This window comes from Vombatus ursinus, unplaced genomic scaffold (genome assembly GCF_900497805.2).
Source record: "Vombatus ursinus unplaced genomic scaffold, bare-nosed wombat genome assembly UNPS02014168.1, whole genome shotgun sequence".
NCBI lineage: Eukaryota > Metazoa > Chordata > Mammalia > Diprotodontia > Vombatidae > Vombatus > Vombatus ursinus.
This window is the reverse complement of record NW_020953946.1, coordinates 2,342,558-2,360,397: the sequence shown is the minus strand read 5'-3', so window position 1 is coordinate 2,360,397 and position 17,840 is coordinate 2,342,558. Positions and strand designations below refer to the sequence as shown.

Genomic DNA, 17,840 nt, shown 5'->3' with positions numbered 1-17,840 from the left:
TTGTTGTTGTTGTTCAGTCGTTTTAGTTGCATCTGACTGTGATCCTCTTTGGATTTTTTTTGGCAAAGACATTGGAGTGGTTTGCCATTTCCTTCCCCAGCTCATTTTACAAATGAGGAAACTAGGGCAAGCAAGGTTAAGTGACTTGTCCAGGGTCACACAGCTGGTAAGTGAAGCATCTATTAAGCACCTACTATTTGCCAGGTACCGTGCTAAGTGCTCTACAAATTTTATCTCATTTGATTACTTTGCTGGGTAAGTACAACCAGAAAAGGTAATGCCCATAAAGAACTAATGAAGTAAGAAGAAGCAAGCTTAAAGTTAGGAAGAGAAATAGTTTGCTAACATGTCTCTTATATATTTCCTATCATTTAGTTAGGAAAAGACGAATTTGGTACCATAATCGTCTTCTCTCTGTCAGTACTGTCTCCTGAAATGAATCATTTAATTTCACAGAAATTAATTTATGAGGATGAATTTTTGAATGTTTATAGTTTTTTCATTATAGTAAACACAGTCATTATATACTGCCAGCAGCTTTGATTTTAATGAAGGGGAAAGGCCTTCAAAAACATTAGCTGTCTAATCACTGTTTCTCAAGTACCATAGCCTTTCAAAAAACCTAATTGTGCCTCTTCTTTCCTTTGCTGGGAATTATTAAATTCAAGGAATGAATCCATTTCCTTAGTTGATTGAATACTACTAGGCAATGTCTACAAATACAAATTAAGGGGGAGGGTGGTATACATATTCTGTATTTTTCTGAATAATCTGATCTATAATATAATCAAATTTTCCTAAAATGTAAAGGAATCATCATATAGTCATGAATTTGGTGGATAATTGAATGTCCTTATGATTTCTACAACTCTATTACCCACTAACACAAATATTTGCCTCTAGAGGTCTAATGCCATGAGAGAAGATGTATTTCTTACTTCTGCTTTCCTTCTAGTTTCCTTTTTCCCACCCTCACCTGTTGCCTTCTTCCTTTTCCATCTGCTATATTCCCAGTTTTCCTCCACTTCCCTACTCACTCCCAGCAAAAGGCAAATTTTCTGAGGGCAAGGCCTATACAAATCTTAACTTTTTAAGCTCAATGCTTAGGATGAGGATAGTGCAATACTTATAGTTAGAGCTTAATAGGTTTTTTGCGAAAAGAATGAGGAAATGAAAGAAATAATTCAGCCTAGATAAGAAAATAGTTAGGAAACAAACAAGATAGGGTGATACCTATCATAAGCCCTAAAATACAAACATTTTCTCTCTTTCTATTTAAAATAGAATGAGTTAGCTGGGCTATGTTTGAGGTATGAGAAGAAAGATGTTTTAGTTCTCCTGAAGGGTGAAATTGTATTAACTTAAAAACACTGAGTGGCATGGATGGGGAGGGGAAAAAAGGGGTTAGTGACTAATGTATAATTTCTGTCATCTTAAGAATATACATGGCTGGACAGGCAAATTTCATTTTTTCTTTACTGTGATTCCTCTCCCATGAAAAACAAACAAACCCCATAAGATTTAAAAAGCTCAAAAAATAACATAAATATTTATTTACAGATAAAAAACAAATGAAGGCAGCACTCAGGATCTAACAAATTTCTGGAAACTAAAGGTGATTCATCCAGTATAATTTTAATCTATATAGAGCAACTCAAAATTAACAATCTGACATCCATTTCCAAAGTGAGATTGCCATCACTGTCACTTCACATAGCAGCAAACATATCTTAAATGTGAGGCAGAGTGGAGTACCTCCTTTGGTATTTAGGCAGCATTCCTTCAGAATGCTTAAAACATTGAATTGTTCCATAATATAATTAATACATTGTTATATCGGGAAGAGTTTTCTATACTTGCCATAAGCTGAGTTACTTATGATGACTTTAACATTGGCGGTTCCATTCTCAGGTATAACATCAACTTCCTGTACAGTTGCTTCTTTATAAAGCCAGCTATAAGTAAAAGATAACACTTCATGAAAATCATTAATCCATTAATGCTATGGTTCATTCTTTCCTGGAAGCATGTTTATGCCACCAACGTGCATTTCACATTAAAAACTTCTACCTTGAAAAAGAGCCCTTTTCCCAGACTTCTTTTGTATTCCATATAGTGCTGTGCGTGGAAGCAATTTAAGAAACAACTTGTTGACTAAAGCCAGTTTATGTAGAAGTGCTTTGAAAACAGAAAAGCTCTGTGAAGATACATGATTAAATAATATGTAAATGATTTGTGAATCTTTTAAAAAATAAGTATTTTTAAAAAGAGTGGAAATACATATACCAGTTCATTTATTTATTAGATTTGTAGGATACCTTTCCTCTAAAAGCTGTTTTTAAGTAGTTTTCTCTTAAATGTGAGAAACTGTCATATGTTTAAGATAGAACTTGATCATCTTTAAAATCTGTATTTAAAACATAAAGCTGGTTAAAAGTTGTAACTGTATATACCAGGGAAAATAAAAAAAGCTATAGTTTCCAGTACGGGTTAAATCAGAATGTTTACATTGGGATTATATTTCGTTAAGGTTTAAGAAGAAAAGTAACATACGTGCCCATCCACTACCCAGTGATGAATTTTTTGTTTGTCTGTTTATTTGTTTTTGCTTTTTGATAAGGCAATTGGGGTTGAGTGACTTGCTCAGGGTCACACAGCTAGTAAGGGTCAAGTGTCTGAATCCAGATTTGAACTCAGGTCCTCCTGACTCCAAGGCTGGAGCTCTATCCACTGTGCCACCTAGATGCCCCCCAGTGATGAATTTTAATACATCTTGAGCAAAACTGGAGAGATGATCAGTCTCTGTATAACTAAGACAAAAATAAATGCTGTGAACTTTTTAGGAGGTAATGAATAAATGAATGAAAAAAAATTTAAGCATTTACTGTATGACAAGTACAGTGCTAAGGTAAAGGATCTTCATTTTATTCCAGTTCACACTTTGTGTGTGTGTGTGCGCGTGTGTGCATGCATGTTCTGTGAAAAGAACTACAGAGTTGGAATGGACCTTATAAGGCCATCTACTGACTCCAGTCCTTAACCTGAATTAGAATCCCCTCTACAATAAATCGAATAAGCCTTTGCTTGAAGAGTTCCAATGAGAGGGAACTCACTCCCTTAAATGCAGACTGTTACATTTTGGACAATTTTAAATGTTAGAAAGTTATTCTTTCCATCAAGTCTAAATTTGCTTATTTGAATCTTCTACCCATCCCACCTAGTCCTAGACTCTGAGGTCCAGTATAATAAAGCTAATCCTTCTAATTGACAGCCTTTCAATTGTTTGTTTAAACATGTCTCTCTGTCTCTTCAGAGTATGCTTTTTTCTAGGCTAAATAAGGCCCTTCACCTTGTTTTCCTTCTTTTGGACCCTTCTCCAGTTAAACTGTGGTTCCCAAAATGGAATACAATACACCAGCTGTAGTCTGAGTAGGGCACAATATAGTAGCACTATCATCCTTCTATAATAGCTTTAGTGTAAGATTTTTGTGTCTGAGGCCGCATTTGAACCCAGGTCCTTCTGACTCCAGGGCCAGTGCTCTAGCCACCGAGTCAAGTAGCTGCCCCCCATATTACCTACTTCTGCCTTCTGATACTCCTTGTGACTGAGCTCCTCCTAAAGGATGCTGTATCCCTAACCACTCTCTCCAGTACCAGAAACGCCCTCTCTCATGTCTACTTTCTCAATCTGGAATAGGAAGAGGAGTAGGCACGCTTCTTGCTGCTTCTAGATTCCCCCTCTGCTGTCGTCACTCAACAACCAAACAAATCCTTTGACATTTACTCTATCCAGATCAGGGATCATGGACTCCTTCAGTCTGGTGAAGCCTATGGATTCCTCAAAATAAAGCTTTTTGATTCCAAGCTGTTTTCTTTCCTTTCTCCAGAAGGTCAGTACCTAGTTCACAGACTTTCTCTACTCTAACACTTGTCCTTCTTCGACTTGGGGGATATCTCAAGACATGCTGATGTTTCCTCAGCTACTCTGGCCTCTTCCTTCCTCAGCCTCAAGTCCCATGACCTATACCTTCTCTCCACCTCAACCAAATAAAAGAAAGGCTAAATCCTTGATCTCACCATCATCCATACTCCCATAATCAAGAATTCTCAAATTCTTCAACCTCACCATAACCTGCTATCTTTCTATCTCTCCTTGTGCCTTACTCTTTCTAAAACTATTATTCATCTCCTTGGGACCTTTGGTTCTTCTCTTCCCTAGTGCCATTACCCTTGCTCTGGCTTCACTTTATCCTTTCCCAGTCATGACCCTATACTTAACCAGTCCAAGTATAAATTATTTTCTACCCTTGAATCTCCTGCTCTATTGCCACTCATGCCTTGCTAAAATCAAAGCCTGGAATGGCTCACCATTCCCTTTTCCACTTTTACTAACATGTTGCTAAAGAGCAAGAGAAATCAGTCACAGAAATTCTAAGGTGAAAAAGTTACCAGCGTCCACCTAGCCTAACCGCTGTTTGAAAAGGAGTTTCTACTATAACATAACTGAAGAGTCACAAAAATCTATGTCCATTACAAATTAATCTCTAGTCCTTTTATTCTCTTCCATAATTGACTCTCACACTCCTCACATGATTGTTCCAAACTTCCTCTCCTCAAGTCTCTCACATTATATCTCTCTCTCAGGAGGGAGAAAACAGGCCATTTGCTACAAGCTCCCTATTCTCTTAAACTTCTCAACATTTTCTCCTATCTTCTCATCTTTTGCTCTGGTTACAGAGGAAGAGCTGCAACTTCTTGACAAAAATCAAAGATTAATTCTACTTATGCTCTTGATCCTATCCCTGCCTATGTCCTCTGGCAGCTTGTCCTTTTTTTTTTTTTTTTTTTTGGCTAGGCAATGGGGTTAAGTAACTTGCCCAGGGTCACACAGCTAGTAAATGTTATGTGTCTGAGGCTGGATTTGAACTCAGGTCCTCCTGAATCCAGGGCCGGTGCTCTACCTACTGCACCACCTAGCTGCCCTGCAACTTGTCCTCTTAATCATTCCTTCCCCATCCTTTATTCTTCAATAGCTCCCTATTTATTGGCTTCTTCCCTGTTGTCTATAAACATACCCAATTTTCCTCTATCCTTAAAAAACCCTTCAGTTGACCTACAGTTCCAGAGAGGTTATCAGTCGTACATCTCTCCTTCATTTCACGGCCAATATCCTATTAAAACTTGTCTACACTTGTTGCCTTTGCTTCACATCCTCTGACTCACCTGTCTGCCCTTTGCCCTCTGGCTTCCAACTTTATCACGTGGCTGAAATGGCTCTCTCCAAGGTTACCAAAAATCTAATGGTCTAATCTAATCTAATCTAATCTTTTGTCATTTCTGGCCGCTTACAGCATTTGACAATATCGATCAACTTCTACCCCTGGAAACTCTACTCCCTGGGTTTTAGTGACACTTTATTTCTATTTCTCCTTTTATTTATCAGTTCTTTTCACTTTCCTTTGCCAGATCATCATCCATGCCCTATCTCCTATGTGTGGGTACACCCAGGATTCTGTCCTGGGCCCATTTCTATTTTTGTGATTTCATCAACTCCCAAGGTTTCAACTTTTAAGTAAGTGAACCCCAAATCTACAAATACAGCCTATACCTCTCTCCGAGCATCACCAACTCCTGATGTGACAGTATTATCCAGACATCTCACAGGCATATTAAACTTATATTTCCCCCTAAACTCATCTCTTCCCATAACTTCCCTTTTTTTTTGTTGAGGGAACCACCTGAGAGTAATCCTTGATTTCCTAGAGGTAGTTAGGTGGTGCAGTGATTAGAGTGAAGTCAGGAAGACATGAGCTCAAATGTGACCTGGGACACTTATTAGCTAAGTGACCCTGTGCAACTCACTTAACCTCTGTTAATCACTTAACCACTATTCACATTCCTTAAATGTGAAATGGGAATCATAATAGCACCTACCTCCCAGGGTTGTTAGGAAGATCATATGAGATAACTGGAAAGAATGAGTGCCAGTTCCTGGCACACACTAAGTGCTTTATAAATGTTAGCTATTATTATTACTATTTTACCCTTGCTCCCCTATATCCAATTAATTATTATATCTTATTAATGCTACTTTTTACAATATTTGTCTTTCTTTCCACTCACATGGCCATCATCCTGGTTCATTATCTTTCCTGCTGCATCACATAACTTTTTTCAAGAGCGTCATCCTAATTAGTCACCTTGCTTCCAGCTCTTTTCTCTCCAGTCCATTCTCCATAAGCTGCCAAATTGATATCTCTAAAGCACAGATCTGACCATGTCACTTTCTTGCTAAGAAATTTCAGTGGCTCCCTAGCTTCTAGGTAAAAATATAAATGCTTTGTTTTGCTTTTAAAGCCTTACACAATTTGGCTCCAGCCTACTTTTGGTGGCATGCTGCTGCTGCTGCTGCCCTGGGGCCATCCTCTCTTGATTGGTCAGAGTTCCTTATATCTAGCTGGTCTCAGACCTGACCATGCTACATTACCTAGCCATCTTCCTGCTATGCCTCTTCATGTGAACCTCCTTGTTCTGGGAACAGTGATCAGAATAACAGTACCATTTTTGGAAAGGGCATGCCCATCATCTGCCCCATGATTCCACTCACCATCCTTGTCACCTCCCAGACTAAAATACACCTCCCTGGCTATACAGAATGTAAATTCCTAGAAGACAGAGACTATCTTGGTTTTTGTATTTGTATCCCCTTAACACATTCCCAGGTATAGAGTAAGCACTTAATGTTTTTTTCATTCATTTACTTCAGTCAAACTGGCTCATCTGTTGTTCCTCATACACAACATTCCACATCCCAACTCTACCTGTACACTGGCTATTCCCATGCCTTGCCTCCACCTTGTTATTGACCCTTGTTGTCTTTAAGGCTTGTTTCAAGTGCTATCTCCTGTACTGGCCTATTTTCTTTCCCTCACTTGAGTTTCCCCTCTTCCATTACTTTGTATATGTTTTGTATTTACTTATCTCTATTCACAGTTTTCTCTGCAATAGAATGGAAGCCAGTAGAGAGCAAGGCCTGTTTTATCTTTGTCTCTGTATCCTGTGCAGTGCCTGACATTTAGCAGGCATTACGTAAGTCCTTTTTGAATGATTTGACTTCAATGACACACTCCTGACTCATATTGAGTCTGCAGTCTTCTAAAGCCTCCATATCTTTTTAATCTAGCTGGGCCTGCCCAGTCTTGTGTTTATGAAATTGATTTTTTGAACTCAAATATTTTAAGACTTTACATTTATCTCCAATAAAATTCATCTGGTTAGATACAGCCCAGTGTTCTAGCCTGTCAAAATCTTTTTGAACACTGTGTTTGTCAGCCAGTGTTTTAGCTATTCCTCCAAGTTTTGTGTCATCTCTAAAAGGTGAGGAACATAATATCTACACCTTTATCCAAGTTACTGATAAAACTGTTAAAGAGCACAGAGCTCAAATCCTGGGGCACTCCTTCCAAGAGGACATTGAATAATGAATAATTACTCTTGGGTCCAGTTCTGCACTTGACTGGCAACCTTTTCCCTTCTAGGCTAATATTAAGGTACTTTCCATCTTGAACATAATAATTAGTTGATGTTCTGAAGTCTTGTCCTTCTAAATTACCTCTTTTCAAAATTCTATGTAAATTAATAAATTTGTTATTTTTTCCCCAAGATTGGGCCTGAACCATGTCTGGGTCAATTGCCCTTTACTTAATCACACTTCCATTCAGCACTTCACTGCAAACTTTCTATTGCCTTAGTATTTCCCATTCCAGATATTATCTTTAATTTCCCAGTCCATATGCCAGATTACTCTGCAGGGTTTTGAGATGCTGCTCTAGTTATGTTATAGCATCTGCACTAGATTTCTTCAAGAATATAACTTTCAGATATAAAAAATGAATTTGCTTCAGAGACATAAGAAACTCTCCTTTGCTTTCAGGAAAATGCAAAATCTAATTATAAAGCTTTTTAAGCAGTTATTTATCTAGGGTTTTTAATCAAGTTTTTCCTTCAAAAGCCATGTTTCTAAGTCAATCCACCAATGACTCATCGTAGCAATTACTTATCATTCTTTCAGTCAACATTGGTTACCTCTCTGTTTACCTTAGTTGAGCTCCTTCCAGCTTAATTTTAAGAGTGAGAAGTTTTTTTCCAGTTGCTTTCAAAACTGCACTTTCTATCTCTGCTTTCAGTTTCTCCAATCCATGCCCAAGAAGAGCAGAAATGGTTATAGCATTTGGTTCTGTAGGTTCATATCTAAGTAACAAAGAAAAAAATTAGCAAGCATTATTAAAGCCGTATGAAGAAGCAATTGATCAACTAATAAACAATACATATGAAGGAAGTGAGACTGAGGGTTAGCCTGGGTAACTGAAATGATCAGTGCCAGGCTTTGATACCACCCTTGCCAGATGGAATTCTAAAGACCTGTATTCTTTAACACCTCAGGAGTCAAACAGCCTGGTCTACACGACTAAAATAAATTAACTAATTCATGGGAAAGCTATTGTAGATAAAATACAGTACTTATGATTATTAGAGCTTTCTTTTCATGTGTAAGAAATTTCACTGTATGGAAGAACTGAAGATGAAAAAGTTTCAAGAAAATAGGAGGGATGCTAAATAGTCTGCCAAGGAAAATTTCACCAAGAAGAGAAGGGTGTGGAAAAAAATAAGTTTAAAACACTGTCTTTTTCTTCTTACCGTTCTACCAAATCCACCTTGTTGTGAACTTCTATAATTGAACCTAGTAACTGGTTTGGCAGATTCAGATTCTTTAGAACAGACAAAACGCTTGCTTTCTGGAGGTCAGACTCAGGGTGACTGATGTCCCTTACGTGGATTATTACATCCTACAACACACATATGAAGAATATGGTTAATAACAAGGACAGTTTCTATAATGAGTCTGTCTACAAGACCAACAAAACAGATATTTGGTAATGTATTTGTCTATTAATAAAGGTGAGTTCTCAGTCTCAAAAGGTCACAATGATTAGACTGCACTTTGAATATCCATAGGACTAAAAGCGATTTAAAGATGTCATATGGCTTAGCCCTTATCCTCTCAGGCAAGCCTGAATCAAAAAAGTTACTTGTAAAACAAAGCCAGAACTTTCTTCCCTTTAAGGAAAAGATGGGGGGTACTATGGGTCTGTAATATCTTATATACTGCTACACAAGGTTCTGTGTTGATTTAGTTTACTGAACTGCTTTTTTTCCTCCTTTTTTAATCTTTGTTAAAAGAGATGGCTTTCTGAGTAAGAAAGAAGAGGGAGATATATATTTGGAAATGAAGCAACTAGTTGGTACAGTGGATAGTGCTGGGCCTGGAGTCAAGAAGACTTTAGTTCAAGTATGATGTCAGACACTTACTAGCTGTGTGACCTTGGAAAAGTCACTTAACCTCTATTTGCCTCACTTTCTTCAACTGTAAAATAGGGATAATAACAGCACCTTTATGGCAGTGTTGCTGTGAGGCTCACATGAGATCATATTTGTAAAGCACGTAACACAGTAAGTCGTTGCTATATAAATGCTAATTACTATTATTACATGATATAAAAACAAACAGATATGAAATTAAAATAAATAAAACAAAGCCAGAGGTAGTAGAACTTCTGATAGACTTGGAAGAGCACACAGAACAAAAGCATTTTTTGGGCTTGTTTACTTTGTTTGTTAAATCATTAATCTTGTTAAATATCAAGGGTTTTAGATAAGATTTTACTCCTTATTTTTATTTCTTTGATGTTTTTGGTTAACTATGTTTAAAGTTATTTACTCATTCAAATTTTAACAAATATAACATTTAGAACCCTTTATTACTGACAATTTGATGGACTATTCCTGGCATTCACTTAAAATCAAAAGTGCCTACAATGTGCCAGGCACCATGCTAAACTCTTTACAAATATTATTTCATTTGAGCCTCACAACAACTCTGCTAGGGAGGTGCTATTATTACTCCCATTTTACAGATGAGGAAACTGAGGCAGACAAGTTAAATGACTTATCCAGGGTCACATAGCTAGTAAATGTCTGAGGCTGGATTTGAACTCAGGACTTCTTGACTTCAGGCCTAGCATTCGATCCACTGAGTTATCTAACTGCTGGAGAGATAAATGCTTGCAAAAATTAATAACTTTTAAAAAAAGGAAGAAAGAAAACTTTCACTGCTTGGCAACATTTATAATATTAACCTACTGAATAAGCTACATCTTCCAGTGTAGCTGAAAAGGACTCAATGAGATCATAAGGAAGTTGGGAGAGGAATCCAATGGTGTCTACATAAACAACAGTCATACGGGAAGGCAAAGATCCAGAATGGGCTGTGATATCCAGAGTGGCAAATAACTGATCACGTGGTTGAATTGCTGCATCCCCAGTCAGAGCTTTGATTAAAGTGGTTTTTCCTAAAAGAGCAGTCAAAATAAAATATTTTAACATTTATTAAAAAATTTTAACCTTTGAGCTAAAATTATAATTCTATAAACTATGTTTATAATTTCGTATATCTGGGATAGACAACATAGATGGACATTGAGATGAGTCCAAAGTTGAACAGGAGGATAAGAATAGGTTGGATGGCCTTGAAAATATAGCAAGCTTTTTTATTGATGTCAATCTTCCCATGAAAGCAAAGGCCTATTTTTCAGAAGAAACATTTTATCCATGTTGCTAGAATTTAAAATGAATATCACAAACAGAGCTATGGAGAGGTGTATGGTGGGTGTGAGCCGGCTAAAACATATATCCAATGATGAAGTTTGAAAGATGGGCTGGTCATGTGAAGAGTGAGGGATGACTGGCAGAGAGCCAGACTGGTCAAGTGGCACCCTTAAAATGTTAGGAAAACTCAAGGAAGTCCTCCACTGTGTTGGGCGGCAAACTTATGGGAGGTCATGGACAAAAGTCACACAGGCTGGGTAGGAATGGATAGTCTATAACCTACTTCTTTCGAGAGAATTCTTGAATTGATGAGATTACATATCCATTTGGGAACCTGAGTAATTATCTTTCACTTTTTTTGAGTCAAGACCTGTGATTTCATTGGCATAGTGAGCAAACTGTCTCTACCAATGCAGATCAGCAACTGTTTTACAACTTACAGCTTTAGAGCACCACTGGAAGCACTGAGAGGTTAATTACTTGCTCAGGGCACCCAGCCAGTGTATGACAGAGGCAGAAAACTTGAACCCAGGTCTTTCTGACTTGGGTCTCTAGCCATTACACCTTGCTGCCTCTCTCCATAAACCAATTTAAGGCTCCCTCACTCTTAGGTGTGTAACCTTGGTAAATCACAGCCCTTCCTTGGGCTCAGGTTTCCTCCTCTGTAAAATAGAGGGCTTGCACTTCATAATCTCCAGGGTCCCTTTTGGCTCTATAATTTTATTTTTCCAACACACTGAAATATCATTCTCATCAGAATAAAAAAAAATTACAGTATTGTGTATCTCTGCATAAGGCATTGAGCAGAACTAAGTAACTATTTCCCCCCCATAGCTTACAAATTGATACGACAATGTCATACAAACCCTAAAGGGGCACTTTACGTTAAAAGACAATGACATTTTATATAGCTAGGGAAGTGCACTGTGGGTGGCAAATGAGATGAAGCCACGGCAGCCTGTTTAGATGGGAAGGGTGGAGAGTGACAACAAAAGGCTCCACGGATGGATTTTTGGAACTCCTTGACTGCTGATACTCTTTGAATAGTATCTAGTTACCTTGAAATTATGGGCTTAATTTCTGGCTCATAGAAGGCAAGAAGTTATTGACAAATGTTAATTACTTGATATTTTTTAGCTGAAGTAAACCAAATCAAATTGTTTAAAACATACAGAGGATAGAAGTATAGTCAGGCAACAAAAGACTAATAAAAAAGAGTGTGGTGGGAATGCCAGCTCTCAGAATGAACTGAAGCTCGTAAAGGAAGTCAAGGACAATAAAAAGTAGTTGCGTTTTTTGTTTTTTTAAGTTAGGTTGGAAGAAAAAGGCAGTTCAAAGAGGAGCTGGGACCCTTTCTTGGGGAGGATGGGACAACAGAGAGAAGATAGAGCAGCTCAACTCTTACTTTGTTTTTTCTGTAAAGCAGAATGACCTTTACAGCGGCAAGGAGGGAACAAAAACGACTTATTGGAGGTGAAACCCCAGATACGTAAGGAGAGAGTATATGGGCACATTATGCTCTTGAGGGATTCAAGCCACCTTGCTGAGATGAACTACATGCTTGTACCCTGCAAGTACAGACAGATGCTAAGCTGGAGTTAGAATTTAGACACTTTCAGTCTGTGTGATTACAGGATATATGTTTAACCTCTGTGTTTTAATTTCCTCATTTGCAAGATAAGGGGGTTGGACTTGAAGGCCTCTAAGGTCCCTTCTAGCTCTAAATCTGTAATCTTTTGATAACTGTTTTTCTTCCTTCATTTGAACACAAGCAAGCACCTGGTCCCTTCTTTACTTTGAGGGATGAAACAGAAATTCAGTCCTATAAATTCCTCTTCATTTGTTACATGAAGAACATTAATTACAGAAGCTTTACATAAATATTAAGAACAGCATAATTCATTTTAAAAAAGACTACAAAATCTTATTAATTCAAAACATGAAATGCCTTTGTCCTTCTAGTAAATGTTCTACTTAAATAATCCTAGGACTTCAAATGAAAAAGCATCCATAAAAAGCAGAGGTATCCAAAAGTGCCTATCAAAATGACAGGCAGATATTAAATAGGTGATTAAGGAATATTTGATTGATGTTAATGGTCCATATAGAATAGAATTTCCCATTGAAGAGTTTATTTTGAGTTTATTCTCCATAGCAAAATATGTACTGGCTCTTAGTAAATATTAATCAATCTTCTAACGTTTCTACATAGAATTTCCTAAAGTTTTTCCAAGGAAGCACTTAAAAAAACACCCTAATGATAAATAAAAAACCCTACATATTAGACTTTCTCCTTACCACAATTTGTGTATCCCATTACAGAAATAACAGGAAGCTCACGCTTCTTACGTTGATTTCTGAGAAGATGTCTTCTTTTCTTAAGCTTCTCCAGGGCCTTCTTAATTTTTATTTCTTTTTCTTTTAAGACACGCTGCTGTATTTGCATGAAGGTTTCTCCTAAAAATCCAAAGTTTGGTTATGTTTTTTAGTAAGAATAGGATAAAAATGGAAAAGAAGTTTTTTATTAAAGGTCTTTATAATGGAAAGAAACGTAGAGTCAGTATATCCTTTTCCAACACTACTAATTCACCCTAACTAAGAGCTCATCATTGACTGTTTTTCTTATGTAACCTCTACTACCTTTCTGCTCTAATAGAAGTTGAAAAAAAAGGTCACCCACAGCTCAAAGAAATATTTTCATTGCAATGTATATGGTAGGTATTTGACAAAACTGTACTCTGTTAGTGAGTAATGTGGATGGGGAGGTAGAAGAGATGGCATGATTCTGAATTATTTTTTTCAATTTTGAATGTGTACTAAACACACAACATTACAATGTCAGGTATATTCCCAATACATTTATTTGTACAGTGACTTTAAACACCTTTGCTATTGGCTTCACTTGTATCCACATATAGACTACAGTATTGTGTTTTACCTGATCCCATCATAGAGCGAGAGCCACCACCCTGCTGATCTAATTGAGCAACTTCATTTCTCAGATTTGACCTGGTATTGAAATAGGAGTGAAATTGCTTTAAAACATTTAGCAAATACACTTATTGATTACAGAAATACAAACTTCATAAAAAATTATAGTCAAAGGTAGAATAAAAATGTAAATATGAAAGTGACAAAAATGGAAGAAATCAAGCAGCTTAAACATGTCTCTAAATATGAAAAACAATTAATAATCAAAAAACATTATTTTAAGCAAACTATGCTGGGGTCTTTGTCACAAAAGATTAAACTGACTGTATTTTAACAGATAGGAAATGACTTGTTATTGATGGCAGAGTCTTAATCCGTGTACTGTCAGACTATCAACTTGCTAGTGCAAAGAGCAGAATTAGTATAAAGCTAGAAGAACTATCGTGATAAAAAGTGATGGCATGTAGTTGAAATAACTAAATCCTGACCAATCTAAAGAAGTTATCAATAATGAAAGATGTTTAATGTACAGTAGAAATGACACTAATACTTTTTACAATAATTTTATTTAGCAGCCAAAAAACCATAAATCAATTGTCATAACAAGGAGACCAAAAGAGCCTAAAAAGCAGTTTCCTTATCAAATACTTGACTTGTCTGTCTAGTGGAGAGAGAGTGCCAAAGGTACTTTCAATTGAGAATATGAAATTTTTGGTAAAACTTTTAAGAAACTCTTCAAAGAAACATTATGAACAGAACTATCTCATGAAACAGAGAGAAGGGATAGCAGATAAAACTCAGTTGAAGAAAGCTTGGTGAGAGGCACAATTAAGCAAAGTCATCTTGAAGGCATTTAAGAATGAAAGTGGAAGTAGGAAAACAAACAGAAGAAAAATGGAAAAGATCTGCAAAGATTTTTTTAAAATACCAAACTATTTTCACTATTAAAGATAGCAAAAACTACATCTGGATTCTAAAATTACAGTCTCATATATACTTTGCTATCCTTTAACAGGCAGTCTCTATGAGTTGCAGTGGCTGAAAAATTCATTACCCTTGTATCAACCTGGTAATAAGCTTCTCTGAACACCGCTAGGCTGTTCCTCAGATTCACATATATGGTTTGCATCAGGATAAGACTTAACAGCTTTCTACCTTGGTAGGGCTTGCTAGAACTTGTACTTTGCTGATATAGCTTTTGAAAACCAAGATGACCACCCACAAAATGAGGCAGTGGCATGGATATCTGCTATTATTAATATGATTTTTAGTGAGAATATAATGATTCAAATTTTTGAAACAATTGTGGTAGTGAGCTAACACAAAAATTTCAAAACAAAGAATAAAAAACTTTCTCAGGATGCACATTTTAATTTGTAAAAACATGGTGCATTTTTACTCGATTTTGCTTAGAGGAGAAGGAAGTGATAGCATGATAAAGGTTTTGCTTAGAGGTTCATTGTGTGGAAGTACCTGAGAAGTGGAATTTCAGCTAAAGCAATCTGAAGTTTAGCTTCCTTAGTCATAGCATTGCAGCGGAAAATATGAAGAACAATCGTGAATCGGTCAAATACCTCTACTCCCCAGGCAGTTTCAAGTTCTTTCTTTAAAAAACAAACAAACCCAAAAAGCAAAAAGACATGAAAAACAAGTGATAGATAGCAAGACATATATAGCTACATATAAATTCTTACTGAACATAGACGAGGAAAAGAACTCCAAACAGAACTATTCCTAAGAGTACTCAAACTCATGAGGCAACAGGTAATGGGAGTTAAATGAAATGTAAGATTATCAATTACAAGCAGAAAAGATCTATTTTGTTTCTCATATATATGGATGATCACTATCTATACTGTAATCTAGAGAGCTCTCAATATATAAAATAATAAAAAGTGCTACCTTCTTGATCTAAAGAACTGACAGAGTTATAGAGTTGATACTGAGGAAAGCACTTTGGGTGAGATCTTCTACAAGCATAATTTTCTCTTATCTTCATATCTTTTTAATAGGTTTTTAATTTATTCCATATTTTACTGAAAGGCATCCATCTAAATGAACAAAAAAATTATCATACCTTTGTCAGTGGATTCATTCTTTCTACATTCAAGAAGACCGAAGTTATTTGAGGTGATCCTCTAATTTTTTCTAAGAGAAAGAGAAAATCAATTGAAATTTCACAGAACTTGCACTCTGGGGTTGGAGTACATTATAGAGAAGATCTCATTCTAGCCCTTTGTAAATTTATTTTCTTAATGTCATAATCCTAATGTCAAAAGGGTAGAGATCAGAAGCACTGTCAACAATACATAAAATACAATATCAATGCTTCCTAATCCCACTCACCTGTCAGAAGCTCAAAATTCCCCTTGCCAAACACCAGCTTCTTGTCTGGGGTTTTTGTTGATACAATCATTGTCTCTTCCACTGACCAGTTCATCAGGGTATGCACGAGAGCTTTTGCCTCAGCCACCTGAAGTTCAGCTTTGTGGAGAAATCAAGACCCTGGTAAACTGTATCATCTTAGTCCATGAAACAGGAGACAAGGGTGAAGCCAGAATTGGGTTGGCATCCTAATCTATATTTTCTTTCAGAAAGAAGTTCCATTTTATTTGCTTATCTCTACCTGAATGTTCCATTGTAATCTCAAATTTCACTTCAATTGGCCTCCTGGGGAAACTCATTTCATTTTGGAACAGTAGTTGGGTAGTCTTTCCTTATATCAAATTAAAAATTGTCTCTTTAACTTCTTTATTCTTCTGTATCTTTCCACCAGATGTCTGTCCTTCAGGACCATAAACTATGCCCAAGAGGACCTAACAGTTGTTGATAGCTCACTGTAGGGCCCAGACGTTGTAATTTGTGAATGCTCACAAAGCCCACAGCATTTAGGCTGGCTCTAGCTTTACTTCTTTTTTCTGGACACTTCTCATTTTGAACCCCCAAAGTTTATTTTTTGAGCCTAAGGAGCTTATACCTTATGGGCAGGGTAAGGGAGGGAGAGAGAGGGTAATACATATATATATAATATGGATAAACAAGGTCATTTTCAAGGAGGGAGACGGCATTAACAAATGGGGAGGGAAAGGAATCAGGGAAGCCTTCATGTAGGTAGCAGTAGAGATAAATTTGAAATGAAGAGAAAAATTTTGGGGGGGGGAAATAGCTAGTCCAGTGGAGAGGATCAGACTGCCTGGCACATAGTAGGCACTTAATAAAGGTTTACTGAATTGACATAAATTAATAGTAGTAATAAGGCTGCAAAGGCTGGTTGGATCCTGATGATGGAGTGCCTATTTAAGACCCTCCCCTCCCCCCACCCCGCTTCCATTTATTCATGATCTTCTTATATTAGCTAGTAAAGCCTTGGAGGGCTGGGGTTGTCTCTTTGTGTTCCCAGATCTTAGCACCGAGTACGCAGCAGGCGTTTTTTACAGGGATCTGTATCGCCACACTTGTGCACATTTATAAACAGGAAATTTTTTTTAAAACAGAACTTTCCCCCTGAGGCTTCACTATTTCTGGAAATTTTGCGGGGTTGGGAGGATGGAAAAAGCGATTTAGATAGATAATCCCTAACTAATAGACAATCTGGCCCCGACCACAGCCAGGAGATAAAGCAGAGACTCCACCCAGGCCCCCTGATCATCATCATCAGCCCGGCCCAGCAAAGCCCCGCCCCTTCCCCTCTCCAAGCCCCAAGCCCCGCCTCCAGGGCTGTCTCTTACCTCGGGTCAGCGTCTGTTTCTTAGCTCCCCATTTGACATCCGGGTGAAGCAAAAATACACGCTGGGCCCCTTGGGGCAGCAAAGGCTTCCGCTCCAGCAGCAGCTCTTCATCCTCCTCCTCCTCTCCTGCTTCATCCTCTTCCTCGTCTTCCTCTTTCCGGCCTCTCCCAGCAGTCGCTCCTCCCCCAGACCCAGTGAGCGACCTGCCCTTGTTTGGGCTCTGGCCGCTAAAGGTGGAAAGCGCGCGGACACGACGATCCCGGGGGCCTGGCGCAAAGCCCCCACGGAAGCTACAGGCCGCTCGGACAAGCGGCAGCCCGCGGCGGACGGCGGCCCGGAGGGTCCACATCACACAGCTTCGCTCTCGTCAGCAGCCCCACCGCCGTTCACGCCGGAAGCGGGGACTGCTAGTACTCATTCTTAGGGTACCCCACCCGGAAACAAAAAAATATGGAACGTGCGTTCCTCTTGCAGGCGGGAGATCCCTGCTGGGGATAAATCCGTCAACCTTGGGGC

General features: G+C 37.9%; 1 protein-coding gene across 3 annotated transcripts; it reads right to left on the bottom strand.

The window, feature by feature from the left end:
* Nucleotides 1-170: 170 nt before the first annotated feature.
* Nucleotides 171-17,766, bottom strand: GTPBP6 (GTP binding protein 6 (putative)). 3 transcript variants are annotated; one of them, XM_027859460.1, is made up of 10 exons: nt 17,325-17,766; nt 15,943-16,080; nt 15,674-15,744; nt 15,070-15,200; nt 13,604-13,674; nt 12,964-13,122; nt 10,201-10,409; nt 8,698-8,846; nt 8,098-8,250; nt 171-1,955 (listed from the first exon to the last, which is right to left on the bottom strand). In XM_027859460.1, the coding sequence occupies exons 1-10, from the start codon at nt 17,671-17,673 to the stop codon at nt 1,832-1,834; spliced, it is 1,554 nt and encodes a 517-aa protein (XP_027715261.1). In that variant the 5' UTR covers nt 17,674-17,766; the 3' UTR covers nt 171-1,831. The 3 variants fall into 3 exon arrangements, with proteins under 3 accessions (XP_027715261.1, XP_027715262.1, XP_027715263.1); XM_027859461.1 differs by having other exon boundaries at nt 13,015-13,122; XM_027859462.1 differs by lacking the exon at nt 15,943-16,080.
* Between the last annotated feature and the right edge of the window lie 74 nt (nt 17,767-17,840).

Excerpts from the sequence above, each read along its gene's own strand:
- GTPBP6 (XM_027859460.1), bottom strand. The coding sequence starts at position 17,673 with ATGTGGACCCTCCGGGCCGCCGTCCGCCGCGGGCTGCCGCTTGTCCGA. Across the intron at positions 15,745-15,942 it reads GAATTTTGAGCTTCTGACAG|AAAAAATTAGAGGATCACCT; the intron begins GTGAGTGGGATT and ends TCTTTCTCTTAG. Across the intron at positions 8,847-10,200 it reads TGGAAGATGTAGCTTATTCA|GATGTAATAATCCACGTAAG; the intron begins GTAGGTTAATAT and ends TGTGTGTTGTAG.